The sequence below is a fragment of the Patiria miniata genome, unplaced genomic scaffold, assembly GCF_015706575.1.
Source record: "Patiria miniata isolate m_02_andy unplaced genomic scaffold, ASM1570657v1 HiC_scaffold_29, whole genome shotgun sequence".
Lineage (NCBI taxonomy): Eukaryota > Metazoa > Echinodermata > Asteroidea > Valvatida > Asterinidae > Patiria > Patiria miniata.
In genome coordinates this window covers 5,590,021-5,602,084 of record NW_024037068.1, presented here as the reverse complement: position 1 = coordinate 5,602,084, position 12,064 = coordinate 5,590,021, and the positions used below count along the sequence as shown (strand labels likewise).

At 39.1% G+C, this 12,064-nt stretch overlaps 1 protein-coding gene across 1 annotated transcript; it reads right to left on the bottom strand.

Moving 5' to 3' along the window:
* Window positions 1-4,305: 4,305 nt before the first annotated feature.
* On the bottom strand, window positions 4,306-11,233 carry LOC119735429. Its single transcript, XM_038209131.1, has 4 exons — window positions 11,074-11,233; window positions 9,600-9,690; window positions 6,959-7,045; window positions 4,306-4,936 (listed from the first exon to the last, which is right to left on the bottom strand). Exons 1-4 carry the CDS (start codon window positions 11,167-11,169, stop codon window positions 4,722-4,724), a joined length of 489 nt encoding a protein of 162 aa, XP_038065059.1. The 5' UTR covers window positions 11,170-11,233; the 3' UTR covers window positions 4,306-4,721.
* Window positions 11,234-12,064: the final 831 nt, after the last annotated feature.

The window sequence follows — 12,064 nt, the reverse complement described above, 5'->3', positions numbered from 1 at the left end:
AGGACCATATAAGTGAGGAACGACAGGCTAATTAAGTTCCCATTGTCATCTTCTGCTGTAAGGTAATGTCCTACTGATGAGGTGATTGTCGTGATTGTACAAATAACCTGTTTATTTTAGATGGCCATATGTTTGAGAATTCCCTCTTGTCATTATGATAGTAGAAGTAGTAAGTTTTGTGAGAGAAGAGATGAGTACACGGCCGCCCATGACTGGTTTAATTTGTTTGTTCAATCCTGCCTGCTCCTTTTCTTCTCGGCTGTGTAAAACAATAGAGTCTGGCAAATCATTGGAACAAATTCCACTACTTCGAAGACATAAAACAGCCACCGGGTTTAAAACCGTTAAGTTTATGAAATTATTTAATGGAATTTACAATTTAAATATATCATGTACAAGTACCCTTTGTTTAATAATTTGCAAATTGTAGCTTCTTGAATGGGCTACATAGAAATACAAGAAGTAACGCGCTAGCAACCGGCTCCACTTGACTTGAACATTGTTTAGTATGTCCCTTAACAGACAGCCTCTTGTTCCTGAAGTCAGCGGTTCACTATAACAAACAACAGTGTTGTAGTCGAGTACTCTTTTCCGAGTACTGCCGAATACTGCCGAGTACTGCCGAGTAATGCCGAGTACGAGTACGAGTACTTGTACCTCCGAGTACAAGAACGGATCTCCGAGTACGAGTACTTGTACTTCCGAGTACGAGTACGAGTACTTGCACGGCAAATGGTTAATTGTGCGTAATTGGCCAAGGCCTAGTCAGACCATTATACAGACCCACTCACGGCTAGCTGTTAAATGTGTTTGTCCAGACTCGCACAGAGGAAAATCAGGAAATCTCGATTTCTCAACAAGCCAATCAACAATTTCCAACTGAAAGAATCGATAAAATACGGCCATGGTGAGTGAAGCTATAACATGTTTTTCCCCTGAGTACTGCTATTCCATCGAGTACGAGTACTTTAATGATTGAGTACAATTTCGACATGTCGAGTACGAGTACTTTGCTGCCCGTGTACTAGTACCGTCATTTCGCGTACGAGTACTTTGACATTCGAGTACGAGTACTCCAAAAAAGTACTCGAGTAGTACTTGAGTACGAGTACCGATTACGAGTACTACAACACTGACAAACAAATCACAATCAATATTTACATGAATGTTACATTAGGATAGCATGTACAATAAGGCAGTTACAACAATTATGTGTCTTAATTATTAAATCAACATGAACATGCTTAATTACAATTGAACATTAATCACAGGTAAGTTATAGCCTAGACCAGGATGCCTTAGGAGGCCTAATAACTTAGGAGGCCTTATATGTGTCAACAATAACCCCATGTACATGTACATGTCAACGATTTGCATACACGTGGCCTGTATATGTCCCTTAAATGTAGCCAAATTTACGATGAAATCTCCCCCGATTCCCAAAAATACACAGGAATGTTTTATCTACGATAACTGATACGTAAGGATTTATAAATTTGACCAACTGTAGTATTCCCTGGAGTTCTTCGAGCAACAATGGGGGAATTTTACATGATTTGTGATGTCGGTCACATCATGCCCTTTCAGCGAAATTTACCAGAACGAAGTTTACAAACAACGTCACTTGAGGGCGGTATTACACTTTCTCGCCGTTACACAAAGATTGAAACTACCAAATGCAACACGTATTGAAACAAACTTTGCCCCCCCCCCCGCAAGAATGCAATAACTGAAACTACTTTGTGGATATTGTTTTAAATAAATATTGAAAATGTAATTGCACAGATCACAAAAATATATCCTACATTCTGTTCTGTGTGACTTGTCGGCTACCGAAGGTTGCATCTCAGTGGTTAAAATAATATAATTCTGAGTGCAAAACTCTTTAATTAAAAAAGGCCCTGTACCTTGTAGCCGCTGTTGGTCTGTGTCTACGTAGGGCTAGGGGTCTACCATGGTCAAAAACATAGTCATAGGAGTTAACATTTTGGGCCAGGGTGAGGTTTAAGCAAGAATTATTCACAAGTGATAGCCAGGGGCGTTGCGAGACTTATTTGAATGAGATGTTTACTGCTTACTGGTCCCGTAACCCGCCGGGGTCGTAGGGGCGCTGCATGGGTGCATGAGCGTTGTATGGTGCCACCTCTGACGGTTGTGAGCAAGGACCTGTATTGTGGCAAAGCTTTCCTCGGTGCATTCGGCGATGTTGTCTGTACACATTTTTCTCTGTCTGCCCGTCTCCTCTTTCCCTGCACTGTTATTTTTAGGATAGTCTTTGACAGACTAGTCCGCTCGCTCTCGTTACATGTCCGCATACAATCTCAGTTTCCTTTTCTTCACCAATTGAATAGCACAACCGTGCTATTTAAACATCTTTGCATGTCCTTTACGAGCATGAGCCAGCGTGTTAAATGCATATAGGTTCATTTGCAATTATCCGAAAGCAACATGCGAATTATGATGAAACAAAGCATTCGTCTAGTATTAAACACATTTGTGAAATATTTCCGTCTGACTTGCTGTCATTTACAAGAAATCAAGAAATGTAGGTAATTTCAAGCGATCAGTCACTGGATTAATGTTTGGAATGAAGAGTTTTCTCTTAAATGACATTAAAAAATGTTGAGCGTCATGCCTTTTTGAAGAAAAAAAAACGCAAAAAGAGGCCTTTTGTTTTTTCTTCTTTTTTTCCTCCTGACGACCGGGCTATTTTTCAAGATGGCTGCCATTCTTTTTTTAATGACTGCCACTTGGACTCAGAAAATGACACGCCAGCTTTATATGGGCTCAATGCTACAGACAAAGGGGCCAAAAGATGTCACTGTTTAAAATATATCATTTTTTTTATTCGGTTTAAGAAACAAAAGAGGCGGCCTCCCAAATGGAAGAGGGCGGGGACGCTAAACATGTTTTTTTTTATTTTGCCTAACTTCAACAGGTTAGGTTTTGAACATTCTTCTTTGGATGGTGTGTAGTGTTTTTATTGGAAACGCACAAAATGTATAATATAGGTGATCATAATAATGCCTGTAAAAAGACAAAAAAAATAATGCTAATGATAGTAACACAAGAATGGAAGAAAGCCAACAAGTGCTCAATTTTAATCTAGAAACTCAAACAATTTTAATTTACCATTCTTTCCCAAATACTTATCTTTTTAGAACACAGCGTTAAACACAATACACTGCATCCCCTTACGACTTAATTTACAATTGGAATTGTGATAATCGGAGGTTCACATAGACCGACACATTCTTAACAGTGTGCAACTTTTTGTTAAGTCAATTAAAGCAAATACGACATTACTATAAGTATCACTGTACGAACCCTTTAAAATTTGAAGCGTAATAGAAGACAGTAATGTTTCCTACATAATGTTACAAAAAAACACATTATTTTATTATTTAAAAGGGCCTAAAATTGCCCCAAAGTTTGAAAGATTCTAATAAAAAAATGTCACTAGTCGTATGCAAGAGTGGTTGATTGTTGTTGTTGTTGTTGTTTTGCTTTGCTTGTGTGCTTGCTTGGAAACAGCTTAAACTTGTGCATTTTCCCTGAACTTTGTTCGAGGTTTTTCATTTTCAAACCTTTTTTCGCCCTCGAATTAGAGCGGTTTGGAGTTTGCATTGATTCATCGAACAAAATCGCCGACGTAGTTGTTGAATATTCATAGTATAGATTTATTTTGGTATCATTGTTGTGGCCCAATAATTATTCATCCACATCGTGTGTGCGTTATGGGCGCAAAAGCAACCCCAAAAGGCGTATTTTTAGAAGGTTGAAACTATCCAACATAGAACAAAGTAGTCACTTCTATTTTAATTAAACACACTTATTTTACCTAACATATAACCAAAAAAAACCCAGATGCTGAAAAGAATGAAATGTATACATTCGTACTCACGTTACTTCAATTTCCAAATTATGTCGAGTACGGGGCAACATCTTGTCTAAAATATTAGATGAACAATGGACGTAACTTCAATGCTGCGGTATACAGGAAGAAAATGTGACCTACTGTGGCAAAATGAGGAATGTCCCCCAAAACCTTGTTTTGAGTAATCAACGCCTAAAGTTGGATGCACTAGAAAATCATGTCAAAATCAATATGGGTTTTTCTTATTTTTGAGTAGCTAAGGTATTCAAGATTCACACTATGAATTTATGTTGGGGAAAAAATACTCCCAACAGTTGGAAACTGGAGAACATATTCCACTGCAGTTGGCATCGCAATGCGTTTTTCTTTTTCAAAGCCGTTTTTCTCGAAATGACCATGGCATAAGTTCGGCGGGACACTGTTGAAGTTCCTGTGGCATATCTTTGGAATAAACAAATATTTGCGCTTTAACATGATGTATGTAACTTAAAAAGTTAAAGGTGGTGGGTTATTCCACATTGTGATATGGAACGTCACAAATATACTTAGTATCTGGCATAATTAACACGGGATAACAGGCCCGATGAGCATCCTACAAGTTACGTAAAGGCTTCTTGGCAAAATAATGTGCAAGGAAAATTCGACATGAACAAGATGGAACAAGAACATACAGCCAGGCCAGCAGGGCCTTGGCTGGACATCATCCGACGCTAATCCTGACATTTATTTGTATACAGTATGACAATATTTGTGGTTATGTAAGCATTGGGTGATGTGGTAATGGGGGAGGCGGGGGTGGGGGGTGGCAAACTCCAAACTCCCTTTACAGTACCGCCCCTGACTGCTAAGGTTTACACACTAACACCTGTTGGCCCCTCATCTTCTTGTCTCCATCATTAACCTGCAGGGAGACCACAGCGATGGGTGAGGCACAGGTCTCCGGCACCATTCCACCTCGAGAAAATCGAGTTTCCAGGCAAAGCTCAAACTTCATGTCTCTCATGTGAGAATGCTCTGTTTGGAGCTCGGAGCACAATCGGAACGTCTGTGTCGGATCGTCTGTGGATCGTATCAAGACGCACATAACAAAATAAGAAAATAAAGGGAAGAACCCATTCCTATAAACGTATGATATGAGTCCCCCCCCCCCCCTTTTGGCATTCGCTTTCAGTAGAAAACGCATGTTCTGCTGTTAGTTTTGATATTTCACACTCCATGACATAATTTTATTACATACAGACTCATGGGTGAAATAGTTCGAGTTTCTTTTGGTGCCCGTGTTGAATAATTTATTAAATGCCGGTTACTGATCAAGAGCTCTGGTGATTTTCCACTCATGTTTGGGTTGCATTTTTTTTTTCATTCACGGTTCACTAAAACTGCATCATGGGGTCAGCTTGTAATTGTCATTATTGTGTGATTCAAGACTTCTTATAGGATCACATATAGAAGACACGCAAGTTTGTCTTTGAAGGTTATTTGGTTCTATATTTTCCGTTCATTTTAAGAAGAAAGAACCAGACTGCTTGTGATGGTAGAAAACATTTTATTTTACTCGACCGCAATATAAAGTTTTCAGGTTATATATCGTTCAGTATATATTTTGTTGGTTTGTAGCTCTTGCTCTTCGAAGTAAATCTTTTAGGAAACACATAATACTTGAGTTGAACCAAAGAAACTAGAGAGGGAAATATAGGACACTGGGTATCTATTTGTAAGGTGACCTGTGAAACACGATGACGTCATCCAATTGGGGTTATGGGGAAGGGCGCCGCTTACGGCAGGTAGGTAAACGCATATGACGTTAAGGTGAATTAACACGTGAATAATAGCCCATCGGTGTTGATGATGAAAACTTGATGAAGAAAAAAAAACCTTTCAAAAGACAAATACACCGAGACATTTATTTTAAAATAAACAAAGGAATACATGAATGAACGAATGAATACAAAGGTGAATTAAAGTAGTGTCAATGAAAATAGTAGGCTACTTTGAGATTTAGCAATGCTGATCAAATTGTTCGTGGGGCGGGGGGGGGGACCAAGCAATGCAATCGATAAGGACTCCAGCTGCGAATGCTTAAAACGTTTATAACTTTCCTGAAGTTGTTCAAATTATGGAGACCCGCTTCAAGGTTTTTTCCTTGAAAAACAAATTAGCATTTTATTTGTATTATTTAATATGAATAATTTGGTTCCTATGTATAACCCGTTGCTCATAACGTAAATAGAATGGTTATTTTTTTTAAAGCTTTGATGTTATAATTCATTTTGTTTTAAAAATACTTAACATTGCATCACAAGCACAGTACACTGAAATAAAAAAAAAATTCAGAAAAAATATAAAAATATATAATATAACATTTATTTTAAAAATGCGTTTACAATTAATTAATGTAATTAATTTATTGAACAATTAAATATTTTGAAGGTATAATAATTCATTTGATTTCTTAATGCTTTAACGTACATTACAAACACTTTAAAAACATGCATAATTTCTTTAATTAATACAATTAATTAATTAATTAATTATTTAACAAATATATTGTTTAGTTTGCAAAAAATAACGTTGAACCATAAACACAAAGTAATAAACACGATGCAAACTGCATAAGTTGTTCAAATTACCACCCCTGTCACTGAACCTGTACAAAAGCTCTTAAGCATAATACTTACAAAAGGCACTTTAAGGTATTTTCTCATGAAGCACAGGGATGGCGCTATTAAACAGAGAATAATCTGCTTTAAAATGTTACCCATCTGCATAATGTATCCCCCCCTCCAAAAAAAGAGTAGTTTAGCGGCGTTGCATAGCTCAGTTTTCACGTTGAGTACATGGGGAAATCTATTTTTTCCCCTACCTGCCGTGCGAGGCGCCCTTCCCCATCGTGACCTTTGAGCAAGTACTTCCTGTTTCAATTTTTAAGCGGACTGTCCCATCTTCCCCTCTCTAATATCTTTGGTTGAACACATTTGGGTGTTTATTGTTTGTTTGTCTGTTTGTGTGTTGGCCATTTGGGTTGTTTGTTGTGAGGGTGTTTTGTTTGTTTGTTTGTGTGTTTTTTTCATCATCGCTTACCTTGAATGACGGAGTATTTGCCATCATAACTTCCAGCGAGGCTGGTGTGTTCCAACTTATAGGGTTCGGTAGTATATTCGATAATATCTACAAATCAATTTTACCACAATACAAACACTATGAAATCGAACGAATGTATGGATTGAAATATGTGATTTTTTAAAAAAAATGTAAAAATACTACGAAAGGATTATTTACTTCAAATTGACTATTTTAAGGAGCTTTAAAGTTGAGCTAACTGGTTACCGTTTATTATCAATTCAAACGTAAGTAGCGTTAATTTTTTTTGTCCCTGCAGTATGGAAACTGTAAAATTGCACAACCTCAAAGTGGATTCAAAAGGTTATTGAACTGAAGCGTAACCTCTCATACTAACACACGTATACAGTTATGCAAATATATAGTACATCAGGGTTGAATGACAACAAATATGCCAGCAGTAGCCTCGATTAATGCAATAGGCCGCGCACAGAATTGCACATGATGAGTCGTACTAATCGCCCGTACGTCCATAAACTCCTCCATAAATATTGTGCATATTGTTTTGGTATTTATGAGGTCAAATTTGCATGCATTCTGAACACAGACCCGTGCATTGCATTTTGTTTACCGAAGAAAGTAAATAATCGACCAATCTTCTGAATGAAAAAAAATAGCAACGCTATATATTTTCAAGGCTTGAGCCAGCACTCTCCTTTTTTTTTTTGGCGACTGCTCTGCAATGTCAAGAGCCCGTCTTCACAAATGGATTGAAATGGAAATACGCAAACAATAAAAACCCGATAAATATATTTCCAGATTGGGGAAACAGAATGTTGTTGTAGGCCTACGTTTCTGTTTACTGGCTTCTCGGTGTCAATTTATAATTGAACAAACTTTATGTCGAGCAAAGTTCAAGCGATCGAATGAACCACTAAATTTGATTGTTGAATGCCATTGTAAGGCAGAATAGATCTTTAAATAGGATTTAATGGGCGTGGTTCAAAATGTAACGATTTGTTATTTAAGCTGTCCACGAAACCTGTAATATATTCAAAATGACAACTATGTTCTACGTTTTGATAATTATGTTTGTTTCAAAACCGGCAAAAAAAAGTTCACTCACGTATATTGCTTGAGTGCGTGCGATTACTTCCCCCAGCTTACTCACGCCTGGCTCCTCGCGTGTTGACAGACATGCACAGTGGAGCTAAATAAACGAACGGTTTAGTTTCGTGCAAGAGCTGGAAACATGAGCGTCGCCAGGATTTTTTTCTAGAGGGGGGGGGGGGATATTTTCCCCAAAAAAATCCTGTATTTCTCAACATATTCTCGATTTATTGGTTTTAGAGGGGGACAGGAACATTTTGCCTCCCCCCACCAATTAAATTTTCACCAATATGACTTCTCGCCTCTTTATCTTTTCTGTTTTTCTGTTTTTTTCTTCCTTCTTTGCTTTTTCGGAGGGGGGGGGGGCGAAGCCCCCTTTGCCCCCCCCCCCCCCTCTCGCGACGCCAAATGCTGGAAAGTTCAATTTTGACACGACACAGGCGGACAAAATGTTGCAGCCTGACGCCACTTTTTTCTTCATATATCATCTCAATGAAGGTCATTCATTGCAAAAATGATGATAGGACATGAATCTTTCATATCTGGGACTGCGGAATATTTCCAATTTTGTTAGGAAATACTTATAAAATGTTCTTGACTCTCCATAGACTTTGTACACAATCGCGGAAATTGCGTCAGGTTGCAACATTTTTCCCAGGCTGCATCCTAATCAATTAACTGTCTATATCTAGAGCAAGTCCACGCCCTGTGAAAATACGCTAGGACGCGCTGACAATAATTCGTAGCCGTAGCTCCGTGCATAGAGCTACATAGGGTTTGTAGCTCTATGCTCCGTGGAGTCCCGTTTCGGACATGGCCCGAGCTGAGGCGCCCGCCGGACGTTGTATTATGGAATACTTACCCAAGTAACCGGCTCGGCGAGTCGGTTACTAGGGCCAGGCTCGAGTAAGCGCGAGAAGTCACGTGAGAGGTAAATCGAACGCTGTCGCGCTTGCACGAGTAAGCGCGGGAGAAAGAATCGAACACACTGTATACTAGACTTGGCCAAGTCTGGGTTGCGCTCGGTCTGTGCCTATATAGTAAATACACTCACAGCGCATATATATGCGATATATATCGCATACTTACAGTACATAACGCGCGCCCTCATGCGTCGAATCCGGACCATCATGTTAAAAACGTACATGTACATGTTATTTTCAAGTGATGCAGCAACCCATGCATAGAGATGGTGTTGCATATGCATTGATGAATACAGGCGCGTGCACGCGAGGGGGGGGGGGGGGTGCTGATGGCAGATTGATCAAGTCGGAATTGCTAACTTTTGCACCACATGTATGCACATGCTCTGAAATACATGCACACACGCAGTGACATGTACGTGTAATACGCGTGTTGTACAATGTACATACAGTGTGTGCGCATTGTTATACGGCACTGAAGTGGAACGCGCGCTGAAGTGTACCTTGTCGGGCATCTGGAAAGACGCAAATTAAGTGATTTTTGCTACTTTTTTTTTTTAAATTAAGATACCGACTTAAAGCAATTCCGACTTGAGTCAAGTCTAACTGTATACTGAAAGGAAACATACGTGGATAAGCTCTTCCGTTGACATGCGCAGTGTAGCAAAGCTGACAAGTAGTTCCGGCGTCGTTGCATGTTAAGTTCTTCTGGTAGAAACCCTGTTTTTTGTAAAACAAAAACAAAATAATTAAATAAAAACGAAGAGAGCCTCATTCTTATGAGGAGTAGGTCCTTAGATTAACCACACTACATTTTATGTTCCTTTCAGGACAATTACACGCTTTTTGCCAGAGGTCACATGACCAGCACAAAAAAGGTACTATGTCGCCAAAAAAATGAAATTTAGTTATATAATTGGTTGGAAAGCCCACAATGTAGGCTTTCATTTGGTATATAATACAGCTCCATAGCCCCTCCAGTCATATGACGTATTTGCATATTAATTACTACCTTGGAGTTAAAATTACACAACTGAAAAAAACAGGCTTTGAAATAGCTGGCTCTGTTATAAAACAACAGAACGATTTACACAAAATTGTTGTTTTTTGTTCCACTTTGTTCATCAAAATCAACATTTCTGTGAATTAAACCTAAAACCGTAGGTATTAAAGATATCATTCTTGACAAAAAAATGAAAATCACGTTTTGACGAAATTTTCACACTCTCAATGTTGAGCGGGCCATTACTCAATAATGCTCAGTGCGATTTGATACCATTTTTTTGTGGAGCCGGTCAAATAGTGTCTTTTTTGTATCTTACTGACTCCCCGACTGACTGGCTGACTGACTTCCCCGACTGACTCCCCGACTGACTCCCTGACTAACTGACTGACTCCCCGTCACTTGTGACTAAGACTGTCCGAGACCATCTTTGATTAGGCTTTCGTGGTCTTATTTTATAATGGTGTTGGCTATTACCTAAAAAAATGGTCATGCCGATGCAAGTTACGAATTGTCACTGGTATTTCTGACAAGGAAAACCGGAAGGTATGCGGAGAAGGACAATCTAGTCGAAAACTACGACAATCTAGTCGAAATGCGTGTGTTTTCAGTGGCGACTAGAATTGCAATCATAGCATACGCACAATATAAACCAGCCTGTATTTTAATCGGTGTGGTTTGTGCCTTGCTCTTAATCCAATTCGGAATGTGGAAAATGTTACCAATCAAACTTTAAATTACAAAACCTCTGCCTTGTATAGCCGTCTTTCAGTTTCAGGTGATTTTGGTCCCTGGCTGGGCTGAATATTAGTCTCTGCATGGTGCAGTAACGTCTACTCAACGTGTGGATTGTATTCATTTCGTACGGATATTAAAAGCGTCCATGAACCAGAGATAAAGCCAAAATTACGAGTGATGAAGCCGAGGTCGGGAGGGAGTAAGACTGATTGTAATTTAGCAGTGTACGTGTCGAGTTAAACGAAGAACTTTTCACCACGAGCTATCCAAATTCCAAATGGTGCACTTCATTCACTGTTGCTTCTAGCTTTACCTTTGACTTGACTGGTGATGGTCTTACGACTCGACTACAAAATTCTTACCAAGTGTGAGGAGGTAGGATCCTTGCTCCCATCCTCCCAGAAACCCCAGGCCTCCTGGCTGGTCAGGAACAGAAGAAACAACACTCCGAGCAACATGATGGCTATAAATGAGCAAACTCTAGTCCTGCCAAGAGTATACTATGATTGCACACGGCTGATCAGCCGCGCAATTAATAATTGTATACAAACGAGGTCAACATCTGTTCATTTGGATTGTAAACTCTGAACAAACCATGCAATTATATCCCAGGTTTGGTTTAATTGAGGCATATGATTAAACTTTATTGCAATATGTATTGCATTTATTAGTTAGCCGTCCAGCGTTAACTCCAAACCTTCATAAACAACTATGCATGATTTTTCAATAATTGCAAATTTCCCCCCAATGTTTCGTAGAATGCACACCCATAGCACGCGGTATACTTTTGAAATTTAATGAATTTAAATAAATCCACCCAAGGTCGACATTGCACGTGTGACGACACAGAACAGTGGGCGACCAACTTTACAGTATCATTGCCAGGCCTGAGCAACGACCGTCCGGAACATTTCAGTCGCCGATTGTTTTGTGTTACCTGAGTGTAACTGCGCTAACAACAACAGCAGCAGCAGCAGCAGCAGCAGCAGCAGCAGCAGTCGACCTGTGTGTCGTACACTGACATCTTTCAATCGCTGTGAAAAAGTTGTCAAATACCGGGAAAGGAATTTATAGGGGAATGACAAATTGAAGTCCATGCAATACAAGTCATATTTATTGCTTGACAAATTACAATCAGTGAAAGACAAATTTCAATGACGGACTAATCTAGCAAACGTCAAATCGTCACCGTTTTCACGAAGAGGCGAATTTAGTCTTTCACTGTCTGAACAGTGAAAATTCGAGAAAATCGCGTTTAAAGTTGGTCATTTTTCATTTAACAATTTGAAACGTAAAGATGCATAATATATGCAGGATTTAGGTATCGGAGGAAAGAAGAGGTTCTAATGTTCC